We start from the raw sequence: 22327 nt of genomic DNA, 5'->3' as shown, positions 1-22327 counted from the left end.
CCTCAACCGTCCATTTGTCACTGTTGCCAGGCTCTCCAACGACATCGCTTCATGTCTAGACACTTTAGAAGTCGTGAGCGAATTCAGCACCAGGAAAAGCAGAGATATTTTGTAATGTTATTCAGCAATTTTTATATTATTATCTATTATTTAAATTTGATAATGCTATTGCGGACATATGCCTGAAGATTTTGTATGGAATCACAATGAGATTTCAAATTTAAGGAACGGATTGGAGGCTAGCATTCTAACCTCGCCCAGGGTCCCGCAAAATGATGCTTCCCTAATGCCACCTAACGTCGTAATAACGGTATTGCTCATTGTACAGAGACGCATATTTCATTGGGACAAGCGACATAATACCAATAATAGGCGACATAAGCCGACGAGCGTCTTGGATGAGGTAGCACGAGAACAAAATCCTCTTAAAGGATTTGCAACAATTGGTTGTTCATGTTCTTGTGTCGAGTCGCTACAGTGCTTGTAAACGATTATATTTGAGAAGACTCTTACGTCAAACAGACTGTCACACGCTGCGACCCAATCAGCTTTGATCCTGTTGTACTGTTTTCGCGTTTTGTTGAAGAACAAAGGTCATGCATGTTCGTCACTTACGACATGTAACCTTGTAATGAAAGGGTCCCGGGTTCAATTCTCAGCAAATCCACATTCAGTTATTTCAGAGCTCGGTTCGCCTTCTTGCTAGAACTTCCTCAATTTCGGCTATCCTGAAGTTTATGTGATTAAGGATGGGCACAAAATCCGGATAACGGATATTCGGATTTCAAATTATCCGATATGATATATATTAGATAATTATACGGGCTCACCCAGCCTCAAATCAATGGGTACCTGGAGGCAACCCTGGGGTTAAAGGCGGCCGGAGCGTGGTGCTGATCACATCACCTCCAAAATGGGCAAGATCGAGAATGTATTTTCATGGCACGGGGAACTTTACGTTGACCACCACCAACCCGCCTTGGGCACGACACTGTACAGGCGATAGACGCGGTAACAAAGAGAACACACTTGCAGGCACGTATCTAGAAATACATTTCGAGGGATTCCGATCAAGTGTCTCAATAATAATAATAATAATAATATAATTAGAATATTTAAATTAAATTAAAATAATAATTAAATATGTAAATTAATTAATACTGTATTATTATTACATGAATAGGTAAAAAATAGCTTACGTGTAGTTAAGATCGCCAAAATTTGTATAAAAACAAGTGACCTGGCAAGGAAATTAATGTAAAATAGATTAATTGAATATTTATTGAATAACAATAAAGGAGTTAGGCAATTGTAATAGGCAAAAATAATTGTACGGTGATCACTTTTGTCTATTACAATTGACGTAAAGTAAAGTTTCTGATTAATATTTTATGCATATTATCGTAAGTAGAAGTGTGCATAAATCTTTGGGACTGTCCCTCAAAGCCATAGGAGTCATATTTCTTGCCTTCCAATAAGTTCAGCAGAAATAAATAGTCATGGATTATATTTTGATTATTTAATTTTAGTGTGTCTTTCTGAGGGGGTCCGGACCCTCTGGGCCCCCCTTAAATACACCCTTGGCCACTACCTCCCAGAACCACACACTTCCGCTTTCTTTGCAAGACCTGACAGCAATCATCCAATCACGCAACGAATAGTCCCTCCCACCCGCCTGCAAAATATCTCCCGTGACATTAACACGAGCCATTTTGGATCCAACCCGAGGCAGCGCCAACGCCCTCTCACCCACGCGACGTCATCATCTGGTGAGTCACCGTTGCCAACTCCTGCTGGAGACCCAGCTGTCAGCCGAAGATTAAAGAGGACTCGTACCAATGGAGCGGGAAATTCGCCGTCACGGGAGGAAGCGACTAATGCCAAGGACGAAGCAGGGGCCGAACAAAGAATTCTCACAGGAAGACACCGGCAGATAATATCTCCGGAACGCAGCTCCTCATAAGGGAACGGTGTTTGTCTCAATACAATGTATCCTATTTATAGGCTAGATCCTGGTACAGTTCCTGCCACTGAGTGGTCCGTTTCGCGGTTGTTCTTTTCCCATTGTTCCTTCTTGTTTAAACCTTTCGCGTCTGTTCCTTCCTTGTACCAACTTTATTTATATTTTTCTCAAAGAGGAATGTCCATAAACAGTAGTGTCCCCTATTATTCGTTTTTTTCTGTTTTCACGAATATAAACATTTACCAAATACCAATCATTGGGACAAACATCCAAGCCCTAACCGGGATTCGAACGCGGTACCGCTAGCGTTGTACCGCGCTTAGCTACTGAGCTACCGCGGTTCCTGTTTTAAGATAGCATAACACCAAAAAATGAAAAAAATAATACAATTTTTGGAAAGAACCTAACATCTAACAAATCAAGTCTCTTAGCCCTGGAACAGTAGCCCTACAGACTTTCTTCAAGCAAATAAGAGGAAATAACTGACCGGAATTTGAACTCGCATCCTGAAAGCTAGCTCATTCGGTCCCCTAGAGGAAGGGGGGGGGGGGACTTAGTCACGCCGCATGAAAAACAAACACCGCAAATGCTCTGTTTGTCCTTGGACGAAATTGCTCTCAATATACAGCGTTTTACCTTACAGGAAGATCCATTACGTTCTGAAGAGGCGTCAAGAACCGCCCTTTTTGTCGTAACCTCTAGAGCATCGTGAGAAATGATCTTTAAATGTGCATGAAATACGTGCGAACGTAACTCCTCTATATCATCCTTACAGACTGTAAATGCTTTATACTCCGCACAGGTATGGCCTATACAAATGTGTTAGGACTATATACTATGTATGCAGTTAAGTCCTAGTGTTGATTCACACTTGACCATGTCCGAATAGGAAGCTCCTGCCTGCATTAGCACCCGCAGTGTCCGAAAATTCGGCATAGGTGGAGTTGGCGGGTGGAAAGCGAGACAAGTGTTTTTCTGCCACTTTTGGCTAATCGCGACGATGAGGTTGAGTGATGGGGTCAGGGGCCTCGGGGGGCGCCAAACCGGGGGTAGTGCCAAAACCTTAATTTTGATAACATAAGCGTGGCTGTGTGTTACAAAAAGAGTCGTTACAAACCCGGTAACACGAGATGGAAGAAGTTTCAGAAAAGAAAAATAGATGGCAGCACAAGGTGAGTCAATATATATAAATTGTTGGACAATAAGTATCAATTTAGTGAAAGTAGTAGTAAGATACAAAATTGTAGAAAAAATTAAAATTTGTAACAAAAAATAGATGATACGTGATACGAAGATGGAAGTGGTTTTCGTCATTCAACAAGTTAGCGTACAGTCATTTGTGTTAGGTTCTCAATAAAAATATATCGGTTAATTCACAACCCGCTACCAGTGCGTAGTTAGAGATCGGTTTGTTCACTGAACTCTCTCGCCTAATTATTGCCTATTTTCGTGGGAACAGAAAAAGGTTTATTATCCATTTGCCTTGACTCATCTCACCCAACAGGTTAGTAGGTGCCGGAGCTTGCGCCAAATTGATACTTTCCTGGAGATGACGCCTTACTCGAAAAGGTTTATTATTCAATTCATAACCCGCTATGATCCTAGAGATTGTATAAAACGAGGTATTCTATTAAATAAATGATTATCAATATAATAGATAAATATACAATACAGAATGAGTAAATGAGTTTATTCCAGGTGGTGATCATGATGCCCCTTATTATTATTATTGGTATATTTCATTACTAAGTCAATACATATCTTACTTTGGTGTACCTGCCATAAAATGGGGCATAAATCTTGCCATATCCCTACAGGGCGACAGCAGACCTTGCTTTGGAAATTTTCTCATCGCCTTCGAGTTAGGCAACACACATAACGCATTGCAAAGAGTCGTTTTTGGATGTAGGTGCCCCATTTTTATTACAGACAAGGACGTATTTAGAGGAAGGGGGTCCGGACCCGCTCGAAACTTACCAACTACTAAAATTAGATAATGGAAATATGATTATTTTAGCATTGTTATATAATCGACGTATATTTATTTCCGCCAAACTCATTAGAAGAAATTTGGATCATGGCTTTGGAAGACATTACCAAAGATTTGTGCACAAACTTCTTATGACAGTCTGCATAAAAATATTAATCAGGAACTTTACTTTTCGCCAATTGGATCTAACTCCTTCTTTGTTATTCAATAAATATTCAATTCTTTATTTATATGACATTAATTTTCTTGCCAGGACACTTGTTTTTATACAAATTTTGCTAATCTTAACTACACGTAAACAAGATAATGAATACGTGTTTTAATCTCTCTATTCTTATACAGTATTTTTACCTATTCATGAAATAATAATACTAATTAATTTACATATTTAATTAACAATATTTTAATTTAATTAAATATAATTATTCAATTATATTATTATTATTATTATTATTGATACACTTGGTCGGAAATATATTTATGTCACACAGTAATGTGGCTTGCACCAGAACCCAAGTGTCAAATCTTAATTTATTAAATGGATATTTTTCTTATAAACACACTGTATATGAAATATTTCCTCAAATTCTTTACCTGTCATGAGAATGAATCTCCAAGGACGTCATCAATCTCTCCGCTTTCAGCGCACTCATTTTCAAACTGTGGCTTTACTTTGTAAAATACTTGAAACGCAAAGACCTCCCCCATCTCATTTAAGGCTTCTTGTTTCACCATGATTCCAGCCTGAACGGCCTTCTTTGTCACAAGTGGAACAATGAAAAACACAACAATGAACTATTGTTTAGAAGCGTGAAGTTGCTCATCCTCCCTTTCGAATCCTCTTCTTTTTTCTTTAGGAAGACTAAAGAGAGAATTTACAAATGCTAAACTACTCAGCTCGCAATAATCGCTGCAGGCTGACAAGGTTCTGGCGACAATGTTTTTCTTTTTATTTAACCGTGTTATTGTCATTGTGAGACCCTAAATAGCAAAACAGAAAATAATTTTATGACCTCCAAGATCGAGTAGTGGTAACGTTATCAGCAAGGGGTCCCGCGCTTGATACCCGGTGGAGGCACATAGTGGTTCAGATCCCACTTTAAACTGTAGGTCCAGTCCCGATTAGCCTTACTGTGCATAAAGTGAACTTAAAACACCAAAGACACTTCGTGTATATTTTTAAAAAAATATAAGCTAACTTTATGCACAGAGAGCTTAATCGAGACTGGTCCTATAGTTTAAAGCTGAATCCTAACCATCGTGTGACATAGGCGGATATCGAACCCGGGACCCTATTATTACTAGGTCACGACGTTACCATGACGTCATATTCGTTAATTAATAAGCACATAGTGTGTCCCCCATATTCAGTTTTATTAACATAGAATATTTTCTTTAAAGAAAAAAAAATATCGAACCAAGTTGGTCCAGTCGAAGAGGCGTCTACTATGATAAACGATTCCATTGAACTTCATTACGAACTGTTCGCACTAACGAGTTTACGAAGAACAGTTCTGCGAAGAAGGAGAACCGTTAGTTTTCGAGCATGTCGTGTATGCATGAATACACAACACAACATCGAAAGTAAAAGCACGCGGCCAGATGTTGTGTGTGTGTTTATTTCTTGCCAGACGAAGCAAAAAAAGGCGGCCGGTCAGTTTGTGGCGTGCAGAGGCAGCTGGAAAGTGGGTCACAGCAGCAGCAACCACAAACCTCAACTTCTTGCAGAATTCAATGTTGCCAGATACAGCGAAATTGTTCCACGATTTCTGTTGGGAAGTTCTATACAAAATCTGCAAATTGGAGTATATAAAAGGAAGTTGCTTTGGATAACAATAGATGGCAGGAGATACGTTTTTCTTCAAAGACAGATAATAAAACTAATGCGTCACAGACTCCATTGCAGTTTCAAATAACTCTATTAGCTACTTTTTCAATTTCATTACGTGGGTAGGTTAAGGGAAGAATAATTGACTCTTCTCCTGACATTTTATCCCATATCTGGAGACATCCCAGATTTATCGACAATACACTTCAATTTCTAAGAAGTAACTTGTTCATTTCAACACGAAATTAATTTCGCGAAGTAAGACTATATTCAAAATGTAATTTTAGTTTTATAAATGTAAACAATTTGTGCTTGTTTCTGTTCAAACGTTCTCTACTGTTTATTGAGGAATGTCGCTAAAGTAATTGCGAAAATCGGTGGCATTGCAATAAGAAATTAATAAATATGTAATGCTAGATGCCTAGATGCGTTATATCTGAAAAATAGTTTCATCATATAAAGGTGAAGGTAAGTGATAAAATGAAGATAGTGGGCCATATAGAATGGAAGAAAACAACGAGAAGATCTTAATATTTAAATAAATTGAGAATGTCTCGATAATAGTAAGATGTATTTATAATGCAAGATGCAAAAATCAGAGTATTTAGTTTCTCTTGACGAGGACAGATGGCAGGACAAAGACATATCTTCAAGTTTTAAAATGAGTTCAATATGGCAAAGATTCGGTTGTTATCACACACAATTCTTACTAGGTATTACATTAGTGCCATCAAATTTCTGAATCTCGTATTGAAAAATAGCTTCTGTCCTTTTTCCAAGAGAACATATTCTCAAAGTTGACAAGAAAATCTTTTTAAAAATAAGAATTTACTTGCATACCTGAATAACTTATAGTAAAGGTTTATAGTGCTACAAATCATTTTATTCAGAACTGACTGCATATTATCCTACTGCACAAGAAGTGAAAATAAAATTTGCCCTTAATTGATGAATAGGTGTGAAAATTATATTATACGAGGGGCATACTGAAAGTAATGAGCAACAATTTTTCACGAAAAGTTTTCGAAATTTTGCCTCTATCCATTGGACTGTCTCCTCGCTGTTGTTGTGTTGCCTTCTATAAGCCACAAGTTTCATCGTTGTACATTTCGCGCCACTAGGGGTCTGCCATCTGATGGAAGACTTTGGCAAAGGTCACGTGAGTGCTTCCACCCATTGAGAGGAGCGCTGGAGACATATTATATTATCCCATAATTCATTAACGAATGAAACCTTGCATATTATACGTGGATAAGTGAATTTGTATTAAGTGTTTGTTTTAATATTCTCAGTGCGAACGTTTGACGATAAACCAAAACCTTTCCAGCCTGTATAGACCAGACTAAACAAATTTCTTCGTTTCACTGTTGCAAGAACATAAACTGGAATGATGGTGATTGTTATCACCAGTGAAAAATCACCGGTGATTGCCCAACTCATCACTAATATATAGCTTTCATGAATATTAACTTTCCACGATATCCTTGCATAATACCCTCAAAGAATTGTTTTCATTATCTATATTTAGCAAAGGCGGAAGCGAGAGATAAACAATGGATGACGTCATCATCTTTTGTGCAGCGTCCTCTTCATGTGCAGACGTTTTCCCTGGTGCATAATTTTGTATTACGAGGTGCTTCTCGTCCTAGTTTCCAAATCACGAAAAATTTCTGGAAAATGTATCTTCAGAAACAATTAGCTCTCTTGAGCGCGCTCAACTGCACACACAGGGCCGGTCCTAGGTGGGTGAAAGGCAAGGGGAATTCTACAATTATCTAATTTAAATAGTTCATAGTGTAATTAATTATTTTACTTCTTTAGATTGATTGATTTGTGTTTTATGTCCACTTTATGCACAGTAAGGCTATACGGGACTGGACCTACAGTTTAAAGTGGGATCCGAACCACTATGTGACCCCTTGATTACAAGGCGACGACTCTATCAGTGTGCCATCTGGGAGGCCCTGTTCTTTAGAAAGCATCTTAAATGATATTATGGGGGGGGGACTCGTCGGCAAGTTGAGAGAAGCATTTAGGAATTTTAAAAAAATCCATTAGGATGTTGCATAAGTACACTTTTAAAAAAATGTTTTAAGTAAATTTTCAGCATACATAGGCAAATCTGGACTGAATCACCAGTTAAATCTAAAATAGCTGAGTCACAATGCACTGAGAAATTCTTCTTCAAAAAGAGTATACCCACTTTCTGGCATTTGGATGATAGCTCCTGATAAAAGATGACCCTTACCCCCCGAAATAAAATTCTGACTCACGGACAGGGTTGTTAAAGATTCAGGAATTTTTAATAAATTTAATTCCGGACCAGGAGAGAAAATCAGCAAGCGTAAATGGGTTCTGGACAGTAAAGAACCTTATCTGTAAAGTATTTCAATTCGGTCCAGGAACCATTTTTCCGGATCAATTTAAATACGGTTCAGGAACTTTTTCCCTCGATCAATTTAAATTATGAATCCCAAATATTATCAGGTAATTCAAAGTCATAATTTTAAATAAAAAAATAATGTGATCAATTGTTTTTATCTGAAATAAAAATAAAACAGACTGCTTCTTTTCACAGTTAAGTTGCTACTGTATATTACAACAATGTAACATTGACAACATTCATTATATAATGGATTATTTTTGCTTAAAAAATTGCTAACCATTACTATAACTGTATCTTTAGTCAAAATGAAAATAAATGTCTGATGAAGGGAGCGTGTGTTCTCCTGAAATGTCACAACGAAAATCTGTTTTCTTATGCTTGTAATAACCGTAAAGTACATGAAAATAATTCTTCAATGCAAGGAATGCGTACATGCAAGAAAAGCTATTATTTTATGATACACCCGGTATATTTATTCCCTTCTGATGATTGATTGATTGATTGATTTAGTTTTATTTTACTTCGCGTTTTGTGCCTCTTGGCTAATTTGCGAAGATGGGGATGAGTGATGAAATGATGAAATTGATGAATGGACATTCACAAACAACCAAGCCCGACCGGGATTCGAACCCGGGACCCTTGGCGTCGCAGCGCGATGTGCTAACCACTCGGCCACAGGGTCGGGCTCCCTTCTGATGAATCTGACCAAAATAAACATTGCAATCAGGAAGTACAGCTGGTCTACATGTTAACTCAAATGCTGGATTCCCCTATGGCATAGTGGACACGTCGTCTTGTTATTAAAGGGGTCTAATTTCCGGTGTCAGCTGGAGGCAAATAGTGGTTCCGATCCCACTTTAAAACTGTAGGTTCAGTCCCGATTAGCCTGCTGTGCATAAAATGAACTCAAAGCATTTTTTAAAGTTTAAATATGCAACATCGTGTTTTTTTTTTTGTACATGGGTGCGCCTGTTTACACGTAAGCCCCCGAATACCACACACGCACTCATACGCGTGCGTGCAAGTGTGTATGCATGTTGCTTGTAAAAATTGATCCGCAATAAAAAGAAACCGGAGCGCTGGAAACACTGTCGCTGCCCCACATTCGCTCAAAGAAATCTCTCCTATTCCGGAGCAGCACACGTGAAAATGGTGGGAGGGACGCATTCCTCCTCGCAAAAGCACACATTAACGTAACTATCTTGATCCAGATACGGATCTGGGCACATGGGCGTGTGTCGTGGGCCAGAACGAGAGGAGAGAAGGTTTGGCTGTCAGGCACGCTTGTGAGATCCCCCCCCCCTGCCCCCTTCAACATATCTCGAGTGCTTAGGTGTCGAATCGAGTCACGCATGACAACGTGTGTGTTCATTGCTTGCTCCTTTCCAGTCCTCGAATTGAATTTCAGGCCTCCTAGATGGCGTAGTAGGATTGAAGGGGTCGAGGATGGATTTGGCAAAGTTTCTGAAAAAAGTAACGCCTTACTATTGTTTCTGCCTTCATAAGTAACGCGTTACAGCTATTTTGCTTCCACTAGTAACACAGTTACTTTGGGCCCACTAATAACGCTTGTTCTTATTTTGCTTCCACTAGTAACACATTAGTTACATTGCTTCCACTAGTAACACGTTACAGTTACTTTGGGCCCACTAGTAACGCTTGTTCTTATTTTGCTTCCACTAGTAACGCGTTCTAGCTGTTTTGCTTCCACTAGCAACACATTAGTTACATTGCTTCCACTAGTAACACGTTACAGTTACTTTGGGCCCACTAGTAACGCTTGTTCTTATTTTGCTTCCACTAGTAACACATTACAGTTATTTTTGCTTCCACTGGTAACACATTCCAGTTATTTTGCTTCCACTGGTAACACATTCCAGTTATTTTGCTTCCACTGGTAACACATTCCAGTTATTTTGCTTCCACTAGTAACACATTCCAGTTATTTTGCTTCCACTAGTAACACGTGTCGTCATTTTACGTCCACTAGTAACACTTGTCGTCATTTTGCTTCCACTAGTAACACGTTACAGTTATTTTGCTTCCACTAGTAACACGTTACAGTTATTTTGCTTCCACTAGTAACACGTTACATTTATTTTGCTTCCACTAGTAACACGTTACATTTATTTTGCTTCCACAAGTAAGACGTTACATTTATTTTGCTTCCACTAGTAACTAGTTACATTTATTTTGCTTCCACTAGTAACACTTGTCATTTTGCTTCCACTAGTAACACTTGTCATTTTGCTTCCACTAGTAACACGTTACAGTTATTTTGCTTCCACTGGTAACACATTACAGTTATTTTGCTTCCACTAGTAACACATTACAGTTATTTTGTTTCCACTAGTAACACGTTACAGTTACTTTGCTTCCACTAGTAACACATTACAGTTATTTTGCTTCCACTAGTCACACGTTACAGTTATTCTGGGCCCACTAGTAACGCTTGTCGTTATTTTGCTTCCACTAGTAACATGTTGACGTTACTTTGTCACACTAAAAGTGCATTTATCTGCAGACTTCTGGCCTATCTTCACAAACAACCCATTAATTTGTGCAAGGGGAAAAAATCGAAATTGTTGCAAAAATCTGAAACATTGTTAACATTATTTCTCCAATGATTGTTTTAGTTGATATTTTGCTCAATGTAGATTTTCCCTTTGTAATATTTAAAGAGTCTAGATCCACTGACATGTGTCCATTAGGTGTGGATTTGCAGAAGCTCACTTTAACACACTGAATGGCGAGTGTTGAATCAAAGTATAAAGTGAACTGTCCTGTTTCTTGGAAGAGAATGTGGTCAACATGCGAAATATATGTATATATATATAGAATAAATCACTGAAATATGTAAAACACATAAGTATAATAAAATATATGGGAACAAATCGTAATTTTAGTCATTATTGTACTATTTTTATTAGGATCGCGTTGATATCTCGGAAATTCCTCTACATTAACTATTATTGGTCTGCCATCACTACTTCCAGAATGAACAGTGATTATTGAAGAAACAAAGTACACATGGGACCTTCATTTCTGACGTATATGTCATAATCAAGAAAAAATATTACCGAATTTTAAAAAAATCATGTTTTCAATGTTTGTTCCAACATCGACATTGCTCAATAAAACCGAGAGAAATAGCAGAAACAGATGTAAAATAGATGTACTGTCAACAGGCTCAACATGAAAATCCCATACATCGTTCCTAACATTGGGTGCCAACATTTGTCATCTTTGCTTGGCTGCGTACAAAGAGAAAAATAAGCAAATACTTAAAAATCCATGCGAGCATCTGGAAGGAACTTTCAGCCTACAAGTTAGTCAAATGAAAACATGAACGGAAGATTTCACTTACCGTATTTCTTGTCCTTGGACTTCTCCTTTCCTCTGGACGAAGGGAAAGGCTTGAACCTATTCTCGTCGTCGATGTCATCATAGTCGGGCTGCGGAAAGGAATTACAGGTGTAAGGAAGATATATGCATCTATTGAATCTATTTTTAAAAAATAATAAAGATTTAAGATTTCCAGTATTTATACACATATACGAGGGTCATCCAGAAAATAAAGACCGTTTCGTTATACAAAATGAAAAACACAATATTTATTGGAAAAAACAATTCTGTTACATAGCTGAAGCTTCCTTCACTTCTCTACATAATCACCTCCTGCATGTAAACATTTGTCGTATCTTCTGCCGCCAGTTGATTAAGCCAGGTGGTCACTGCATTCTCCAACTCTTCATCACTTCCAAAACGTTTACCGCCCAGAAACTCTTTCGGCTTAGGGAAAAGGTGGAAATCGTTAGGAGCAAGGTCCGGACTATAGGGTGGATCAAAAATTTCCCATCAGGATTGATCCAGCAATTCTTGAGTTGCACCAGCAGCGTGAGGGCGGGCATTGTCGTGCAGAAGCACAATTCCTCCAGAAAGCACTCCTCGCCTCTTGTTTTGGATGGCTCGCCGTAGTTTTCTTTGTCTCTCACAATAACGATTTGCAATGATCGTAGTGCCTTTTGGCGGAAATGCGCGAGCGGTCTTTTGTTTGAATGCAGTGACCACCTGGCTTAATGAACTGGCGGCAGAAGAGTATAACATGAGAATTCTGAAGCTCGTGCCCAGATACGACAAATGTTTAAATGTAGGAAGTGATTATGTAGAGAAGAATTGTTTTTTTTTTTCCAATAAATATTGCGTTTTTCATTTTGTATAACCAAACGGTCTTTATTTTCTGGTTGACCCTCCTACATCTGGAGTGTCGAGGGGTCCGTTGCTCCCCTCCTGGAAATTTGCATCCTTCATTTCAAGGTATTCTTATAGTTCAATAAAATAAATTAAGTTCCGTTAGTTTTCGAACAGAATAACTAAAGTCAAACATTCGTTAGATTGAAAAAAATAGTGTATAATACAGGAACTAGTTTACGTTTTTCTAGTTTACCATTTAATCCAGACTAAAAATTAAGGTTTTTACGTGAGATGTCACACAACAAACTTTAGGATTATATTCCCCCCCCCCTTTAATGTTGGTTGAGCGTCTTTTTCTTTGCTTCTTTGTTCCTCGACAAAAGAAAATTTCGCAGAAATGAGGTTCATTCAGATTTATTTAATATTAGGAATCTATCCATAGCAGTGAGTTCTGTTGTACACGTCAGATGTGATTAACCGATAATGATTTTATTTTGTCATTACCAATATGTTTGACATATTTAGTTGAACAACATTACCGTATCTTTTGTAGTGAATGAATCCTGCGAATCCTACGTATGTGTGAATATAACTAGAGTTCATCAAAAAGCACGTTGAGTACCATTTACTCTTTCGAGCCAGTTGCTTGCCCATGCATTTATCTTTCTTTTTAAACCTTTAATTAAGCAGCAACATCTTTTCCCCTACGACGTTCTTCCTCAAGTTGCTCCTAATCTTTTTAACTGGTCTGCTCTCCGCAATGCATTGTGGGAACAAAAGTTTACGATATGTATGGTAACCAGTCTCGTGCGAGGCGAAAACCAGCAAGCGAGAAAAAGTATCACACAGCTAGTCCAATTCCTTTCCCGGATTCTCTGGAGTAAGAGAACGCGAACTCGTTCTGTGCGCATGTTGAAGGATGTGCGCCTCGTCCAATGAACGCGCGGAGGGGAGGGGCATCCACGGAAGGGAGCTCATTCGCGGTCCAGTAGTTCCGTAGTAAACATGTCAGCTCGCAAGTCTAGGGGAACTCTGCATTAAGGAGAGCGCCTCATAGTGTTGAATGTGTTCGAGAACAACTTGTTTCAAAAGTTTAAAACACATGGCTTTGTTTTTTTTTTTTACAAATGTTTAAAACAAAGTGCTTGAAACATGTTTTTCAGACTTGTTTAAAACACATTTTGATACATAATGTTTCATAGTTTGTGGTTATTTGCATGTTTTTTGAAAATGTATGTTTGAATTTGTTTTAATTTTTTTTCTGTTCTTCGTAGCATCAAAAGACAAATAAACGTGCAATATTATTTGTTATTTGTGTAAAACAATACACTGGCCATTGTTAAGAAGAAATTGGCAGCAGAAAGCGTTTTGCTTTACGGCCGTTACGCCGCGCAGCACTTCGTTACTTTCATCCCGCACCCTTCCCCAACTGGTCTGGCCCCGCCCACAAGCTTTCCCCTCTGCGCGTCGCTACTCCAGAGAATCCGGAAAAGCAGCGGGATCTAGCCTCTTGTGATTAAGCCTTAAGAAATGCTCGAAAACTTTCAGATGAAGTCAGTCCATTTCGGTCCCTGGATGTAATGCATTTTGATGATGCCCGAATGGCCAAAATGAAGCGGTAACCCACGTTCTGACCAGGGTTGAGAAAGGTCCAGGAATTTTAAACAAATTCAATTCCGGTCCAGGAGAGAAAATCAGCAACCGTAAATGGGTTCTGTAAAGTATTTAAATTCGGTCCAGAAACGTTTTTTTTTCCTGTTGAATTTAAATACGGTCCAGAACCCTTTTTCCGGATCAGTTTATGTAAATAGGGTTCAAGTTTCGTATTGAAGTGAAAAAATACAAAACTTGGACCGAATTGAAATTGTGCAAGAGAAAAGGTCCCGGTCCTGTTGCGAACCCATTGGAATTTGTGGGTTCCTGGACCTTCAACAACCCTGGTTTTTACTACAAAAATTAGATATCTTGATCTTAAGTTTTCACAGCAGCGAAATACTTAAGAATAATTGGTCTGGGAATCAGTACAGCTAATAAACCTAACCTAACCTAACCTACTGCAACAAAATTTTCGAAAGTGCACTTGTCCTTGTAGCTTCGCAGCAGAGAGATTTTGATACCATTGTTAGCATTAACATTATCTAGAGTTGACGAGATGTATCCTTGCGGGTGGCCTTTGCTACCCCGCGCAGAGTGTGAGAGAGATACGTTTATGTAGTTGCCACTTACTCGCCCTTCGGGTGGTCGACAGAAAGGACAGAACGCAAGGATAATGACGCGCAGCCGGTAGCTCCTCCCCCATGCTACTGCGCAGCCGGGCTTGGGCAGGGTTCACCCGCAAAGATACAGCTCGTCAACTCTAGTAATTATAATGTCTCGTACGTCTCCTAAGGCACTTACCTTGGGGATATCATGAGGGTACATGGCTGTATCCCGTGGCGGGAGTTTTGGTGGTTTGTCTGCGCGGCGTTCCTTGTTTCCGTTCCCGGAACTTCCGCTAGAGCCACTTCCGGCGACACTGTACGGATCCTCGTCAGGGATAGGAATCCTAGGCCTATTCCTAATGTCCATTCGCTTCACTGCAACGAGAACGAAAGCCATGTGTTAACAGGAAAGAAACAAGTCTCAACATCGAAATATGATCCAGTGTCAGATTTGTTTAAGTTTTTTGGAGCTTTGAGATTGTTATTTGTTGTAACTTTGATATAATTTGCTTTTATTAAAAATTTATTTCACTTTGATTAGTATACTTTACATAAATTATTAGTAATAAAATTACATTTAAGAATGAAAATATAAAATAAATATTAAAATAATTAGAATGGATACTTAAATAACCACTCCTTATAAATATATACTACTCCTCTTCTTTCGTCTTCAGGTGGAGTATTTGGTTAGAGCAACAGATTTGTAGTAACGTCACAGGTGTGTGACGAGAGAAGAGATTCTCTCTTGAAATGTAGGGCTAGAATAAGTATAGTTAAAAGCACTAGACAATGGATAACACAGGCCTACATGGGTTTGGATATCTCGCAGATGACTGTTGTCTCTGAATAATTTCAACATGCTGATTCCAAAAATGAAATCCATTTTTACCCATCACGTCTAGTTTTTTCAGAAAATAGCAATATATTAACTGCCTTAATTTCACAATAAACTGTGTAGTTCCATCATTTCCTCAATAGATGACTCTGTTTATATGATTATAAAATATTGGTTTTCCACAATACAAATCCTCCAGTTTTGAATAGAATAGTAAACATTTAATCAACCTTCTATCTTCGCAAAACACATTGACATGAAAATTGTAATCTTTGATCACGTAAGTTCAATTTTCAAAATCCCTCATAAAAATTTCCTTCACAAAATGTCCAAAACTCAATGTTATAATGTAGTGGGTTGTACTGACAGGCCATTTCCCAGAAAGCTGGAAAACATTGAAAATCTGCGCCATCCTTAAACCAGGAAAGAACCCAAGAACACCTAAAAGCTACAGACCGATAAGCCTACTATCACATCTAAGTAAGGCTAAGTAAGTATTACTGAAAAGAATCCAGAAGCAAGTGGAAGAAGCGAACATCCTGCCCAACTTCCAATTTGGATTTAGATCAGCACATAGCACAACAGGACAACTGGCAAGAGTGGTGGACCATTTAACAACAAAATTCAACAGGAAGAACTACTCCATCGGAGTATTCTTAGATGTAGAAAGTGCGTTCGATAGAGTCTGGATAACAGGACTAATCAGAAAGTTATTCCAGATGCCAATCCAGGACACATACATACATCTCCTAGCAAGCTACCTCAGAGGAAGATCATTCATCGCGACATTTCAAGGAGCTACAGCCTTAGCCAGAAACGTCAACGCAGGGGTTCCCCAAGGCTCCACTCTGGCTCCCATACTGTATGCCCTGTATACAGCAGATATTCCGATAGTTCCAGGATGCTTCCCAGCACTATTTGCGGACGACTCAGTATTCTTTGCATCCAGACGACAACTAAAGTTCTGCTACGCAACATTGAGAAGACAGCTAAATGAATTCGAACACTGGACAACGAAGTGGAGAATCAAAACCAATGCGACAAAAAGCATAGCAGTCATCTTCGCTAGGAGGAGACGACAAGAGCAACAAACATTGAAACTCTTTGGACAAGAAATAAGAAACGCCAGGAAGGCTAAATACTTAGGATTGACGCTTGATAGCAGACTTACGTTTAAAATCCACATAGAGGAAATGCATCATAAAGGCAATCAAAGAATAGGAGGACTATACGCCGTACTCAGGAATTTACAACTACCACTAGAAACAAGGATAGGAATCTACAAAACGATGATAAGACCTGCATTACTCTATGCCGTACCAGCATGGCATCATGCAGCAAAAACCTACATGGCAAAACTCCAGATAATCCAGAACAAAGCTACAAGGATAATAAGCGGCCACGATAGATACACAACCAATCAGCAAATCCAAGAAGACCTAGAAATTGATAAGATAGTAGATGTTGTTAAGAGACTAACAACAAAGTTCTGGACAGAACTCAGAGGACACAACAACCCAGCAGTGAATCAGATTGGCACTGAGATCATCAGGCACAACACTCACCGCACCCCACGGCCAGAGTGAACTGAAAATAAACCAAAGAAGAAGATAGATCCCTCGAGCGACAGATGCAGAGGGAAACAAATTAAGATCGCATAAAAATCCAAGAAAATGGGGAATAATGGACATAGAAGTCAAGGAAACGGCACTTCACAAACTAATATCAAGAAAATTCAACTTCAACTAGTGGGTTGATTGAACTTAATGACATGGATCTAGAGGAAAATCCTGACATGATAAGAAGAAATTCATGTCATATCCATCATCAGCATTCATTTGATATCATCCATATTTTTTTTTTTTCGACAATGCAGAGTGGTGCAATGTACAATTTACATTGCATGCTAATGTAGAACCATTGTCATTAACATTCAGGAAATTATGTAGAGAGTTACTTTCTTCCAGTAAGGATAACAGTAACTATTTATTTTTTGAAACGAGTAACTGAGTAACTCAAGTCGGGGATGTAGCTACGCTGGTGCGTTTGGGCGACAAATTATAATATTGTTTCTACAATCTACATGTTAATATTCATACACTCTGTCCCTTGAATCTTTGGAGCAAACGAAGGAAAACAAGTCTTCTGCTTAAGTAACACTCGAAAGGGCTCCACCAATGAATGCGTGCGAAGGGAAGTCTGCAGTTACAAGCTGCAGCCTAGATCCACAAATTCAAGAGACAGAGTGTACGTTTTATTGATTTACGTGTTTTTTTTTGTTTTTGTTTTTGTATTTTCAGAAGTAGGGGGGTCTAAAATGAATTTATAGCTAATACAGTGCGTACATTTTCAAACCGGCCCCGAGCACATAGATGAGCAATGTTACAATATAGTGATCTGCACATGTAGTACCTTACAACAAATTTTGGGAATGACGTCATGTTGCAGGATACACATATCCAGACGCCTTGCCATATTCTAATGGAGTAGTTCTGCGGTGATATTCTGAATGGCAACAGTGACGTTTCAATTCGCAAAATTACCGAACACGGAGCGCCGAAAATCCACACATTTTTGTTGAGTCTCCCCTTCATCCTGAGAAAGTTGGTGTGTGGTGTTCCTGAAGCATCACATCACTGTTGCCATTCAGAATATCACCGCAGAAGTACTCCATAAGGTTGCTAGGAATATGGCAAGGAATATGCTAGGAATACATGTGTATCCTGCAAGATGACGTAATTTCCAACGTTTGTTGTAAGGTACTACATGCGCAGATCACTATATTGTAACATTGCTCATCTTTGTGCTCAAGGCCGGTTTTAAAATGTACGCACTGTATATACACATGAACGACAAGAGGACATTTCAATGATTTCAGCAAGATATAGCATGATTCGAAATGTGGAGTTACAAGGGGGTCAAAGAGATCCCTTGACCCCTGTACGGGCACCCATGCAAATCGGAAATCGAATGTACAATCTTTCAATTACTGATCAGGGAAGATAAGTACGAATAAGCATGACTAGCATATCTGAAGACGAAACAATGAAATAAAAGCCTAGAACGTCTGTAATATTTCCTAGAGACAGGCAAAGATCCAACCATCCCATCCCGAACCCTCATGTGTGTAAATTTCCACGCATGAAAGGCTTCAGCGCCCAGTCACGATTCCACGCACCCTGTATCTCGTCGATCTCATGATCTCGCCCTTCGGAGGTCGAAAGGGTTAAGCTGCATCCCTGTGTGACTTCTGGCACCTCTCGATCCTCAAGGGGGGGGGGGGGTGAGTGGGGCGGAGGGCAGGGGGGAAGTTTTGTCACACGTGAAAAGACCAAAAGGACTGGTCATCTTCTACCCTTCAGTGCCATAGGTTTGTTCATTCCACAGGCTTTCCACTTAGCAATTTTAGAGTTTGAGAACGAAAATTCAAGAAAAGGGTGGACATGATTTTACATCAGCTTGAGCCAAGACTTCCAGTAAGACACTCGTTGATATTGTGAGAAATAATCTGCTTTAATGTTTCCTAAGGATAATGGACCATATTAGTGGTGACGTCAACAGGAGACAGATTAAAACGATTTAGTCCAAACAAAGTTGTCACGTGGTTTTGGCCTATTCTATAGCATTGGATTTTTCATCGCAAGTGGTAGCTTTAAGGATTGTGAGAGCAGTTATGTCCTTAGGAGTAACATTGACAAGTGAAAATTATATTAAAGAGGAAATAAAAAGTAGGCTTAATTCAGGAAATGCATGTTACTTCTCTCTTCATAAACTTTTGTCTTCTCGTTTAATATCTAAGAAACTAAAAGTTAAAATATACAAAACAGTAATTTTGCCTGTGGTATCATATGGGTGGGAAACTTGGTCCCTTACATTGAAAGAGGAACATAAATTGAGGGTATTTGAAGATAAGATCCTTAGGAAAATCTTTGGACCTAAAAGGGATGAGGAGACAGGTGAGTGGAGAAGGTTACATAATTTAGAACTACATAATTTGTATTCATGTCCAGATATTATTAGAATAATTAAATCAAGAAAACTTAGGTGGGCAGGCAGGCCATGTGGCACGAATGGGAGAGGAAAAGGGAGTTTATAGGATTCTTGTTGGGAAACCTGATGGTAAGAGACCTGTAGGAAGGCCAAGACGAAGATGGAGGGACAACGTTGAGATGGACCTAAAGGAAATCGGTAGGGATGGAAAAGAGTATATAGAACTTGCTCAAGATAGGGACAGATGGAAGGCCTGTGTTGCTGCAGCCATGAACCATCGGGTTTAAGAAGGCTAGAGAGTTAGTTAGTTTAGTTAGTTATGTCGCGTAGTGTATTTGGTGTCTGCACCATTGCACTACTTTCTGGAGCGGTGTACGGTGTGATGTATGGTCACGTGGTGCGTGCTATCCAATGAAACGTACGTTGAAAGCAGCAGACAGGAATTTGTTCAGTCTACACAGCTATTTTTGCGTGCAACGTCTACTTGCTTAACGTAATTTCCTTGCACCAGCCTGACACTGGAATGCCCTTGCACTGCACCTGGTGTCAAAGAGTGTAGCGAACTAAACAGGCCTATAGTATATAGATTTAAGTATATACGTACGGCCATGGAATTAGGCGGGTGGCAGAAGTTCGCGCTGTTGCCACGTCGGAGCACAACCCGTGTGTTGGAAGGTTTAAGAGAATCAAAGATCTCGTTGTAGAGTTGGTCTTTGTAATCCATGCGATACGAACTGATAGTATTTACTCGAAAGGTCAGGGATGGCACAAAAGTGCCCCGGAGGGAGGTCGGTCTGACGCTCGAACTAGGCAACGCAGCCCAGTTGACGTTGCCACACAGTGCGCGGGAACCAGAGACTTTTCTCCCGCTCTCGGTTGGCTTCTCCCACACGTGGCACCAGCGCAATTCTCCCGCCTATTTTCATGGCCGTGCGATTAGATTCAATTCAGTCTGCAACCATGTCTTATAATATGTATTTATTTAAGTAAATTAACTAGGAGGTCTGCGAAAAGATCTTTCATTCCATCATTACGATATTACACTCTATAAAACAACTCCATACGTTGATTTGCGTGAACGTAGGTTCCAAATACAGAGGAAAAATCGTGGAAGTTAGCGTTGAGGAACAAAACAGAAGGGGCAATAAATTCTTTAAATCTTGATTGCCTGAAATAAAATGCAAATGAGTCTCTCCTTGCTCCCAAGCTAGTGTTGACCTTCAGAAGGTCACGGGTTGCACTCAGCGTCCGTCCACGCTGACCACATACGTTGAAGCTAACACATTCCAACCCGGGACATTTCATTACCAGGCTCCCTTTGTCTACTCGGAGCTTATCAAGTTATTGTTTGATGTGAAAGAATGGAGACTGTCGGATTGGCTGAGGCAAATTCGAAATGCATCAAGAAGTCCAAGGGCGCTACCGATTGTTTCCAGGTGTGTTGCAGAGGATATTTCTTTCAAATTAACGCAATTTACTGGATGATCACAATACGAATAGAAGAAATCGAACTTTGTTACAAGCTGACGTTGTTATCACCACGCCATCTGAGATTATTGAATCAATTGAAATGGCCCCCTGCAGTAGCACCTACTTCAAAGTTTGGGAGGGCACGATTAAGATAAACGTGATTATATGCTGAAGGGGGTGTGCAAGAAAATTAGGGGGCTCGAGCCTTGAGGATATCTGGAGGGTGGTGGATAAAGACAATGGAATTTCAACTCTTGCCTTTCATCTGGGCATTAAAGGATTCCGGGTCGGGAGGGGAGGTTCCTTTCCCTCTCAGTCTTTTACAGAACAGATTTTTTCAAATTTTCCTCTCCTTTCGATAGACGGGATATATATATATACGTGTATATACACATATAGTCTATATAAAGTATTTCCTCTGAGTGAGTTTTTTTTTTAATTTAAGTCCACTTTTAGGCACAGATAGGCTAATTGGGACTGCACCTACAGTTTAAAGTGGGATCCGAACCACTGTGGACCTCCACCGGGTATCGAACGCAGAACCCCTTAATTACAAGGCGACGACGCTATCACTACACCTCCTGTATCTCCTCTGGTTGATGAATTTGGAGGATTGTATAGAATGCACCCCCGCAAATAAGAAAGGCCACGCCTTTACTCTCTTGTACGCCTCTTCTAAGGTCACAAGCCAAAGATCCTGTACTAGATTAAGATGCGCCTCTTGGAACCATCTCTCGTGGACCGTTACCCATAAAAAATGTCGATTACATTTCAGCCAATCTTTCACAATATGCAAGACCAGCCACGCAACCTGCGAATTACATACCAAGGGAAAGGCCCCCGAAGCAGGTATACCCCACGCGATACACCAGCAAACGTCCCAGCATCAATCACTCTCCTGCACGTATATGGGCAGATGTGAATTTCGCGTGGGAGGATGCTCTTTCGAGGAGGGGGCAGCGCCACGCCACCCCAGCTCTGATATCTCAGTCCTGGACGACATTTGTGTGTTCCGGGGATCACGACGTGTCAATGGCTTGCCTTGTCGTGTGGATTTATGGCGTGCAGACAAAAGTTTAAACTGTCTCGCTCGTGGGCCTCTTGTGTCCAGCAACGTGTCGCGAAGAGTTTCATTGCTTTCTGCATTAGCATATCGCACCACACTGGTCGTAAAGAAACGGAAACATTGCCCTATACGTTTCGCACCACAATAGGATTGTCTGCGAGAATATTTGGGCTTTCGGACACACAACCAAAGTTCGTTCACCTGTAATATGAGTCCCTCCACTCTTGTTGCTGAAAGATTTTGCAAGAATCTTCAACTGTTACAGACCGTCACCTTTTTACAGGCTCGGAGCCTGCTTTTATGCGCAGAGATGCTATTGGGTATCCACCAGGTATCGAACCCGGGACCCCTTGGTGGAAAAAAGGGAAGATTCGAAATGAATTAGATTTATTTCTTCCACT

General features: G+C 39.8%; 1 protein-coding gene across 4 annotated transcripts in view; it reads right to left on the bottom strand.

The window, feature by feature from the left end:
* exp (expansion) overlaps window positions 1-22327 on the bottom strand; it is a 556924-nt gene that overhangs the window by 57836 nt on the left and 476761 nt on the right. For all 4 annotated transcript variants that reach the window (XM_083144338.1, XM_083144337.1, XM_083144340.1 and 1 more), the window contains 2 exons: window positions 14759-14937; window positions 11535-11622 (listed from right to left, as the gene is read on the bottom strand). In XM_083144338.1, coding sequence (XP_083000464.1) covers window positions 11535-11622; window positions 14759-14937 — 267 coding nt within the window. The remainder of the gene's footprint in view (window positions 1-11534; window positions 11623-14758; window positions 14938-22327) is intronic.

Source organism: Lepisma saccharinum, chromosome 23, assembly GCF_977018435.1.
Source record: "Lepisma saccharinum chromosome 23, izLepSacc3.1, whole genome shotgun sequence".
Lineage (NCBI taxonomy): Eukaryota > Metazoa > Arthropoda > Insecta > Zygentoma > Lepismatidae > Lepisma > Lepisma saccharinum.
This window is presented reverse-complemented; position numbering and strand designations above follow the sequence as displayed.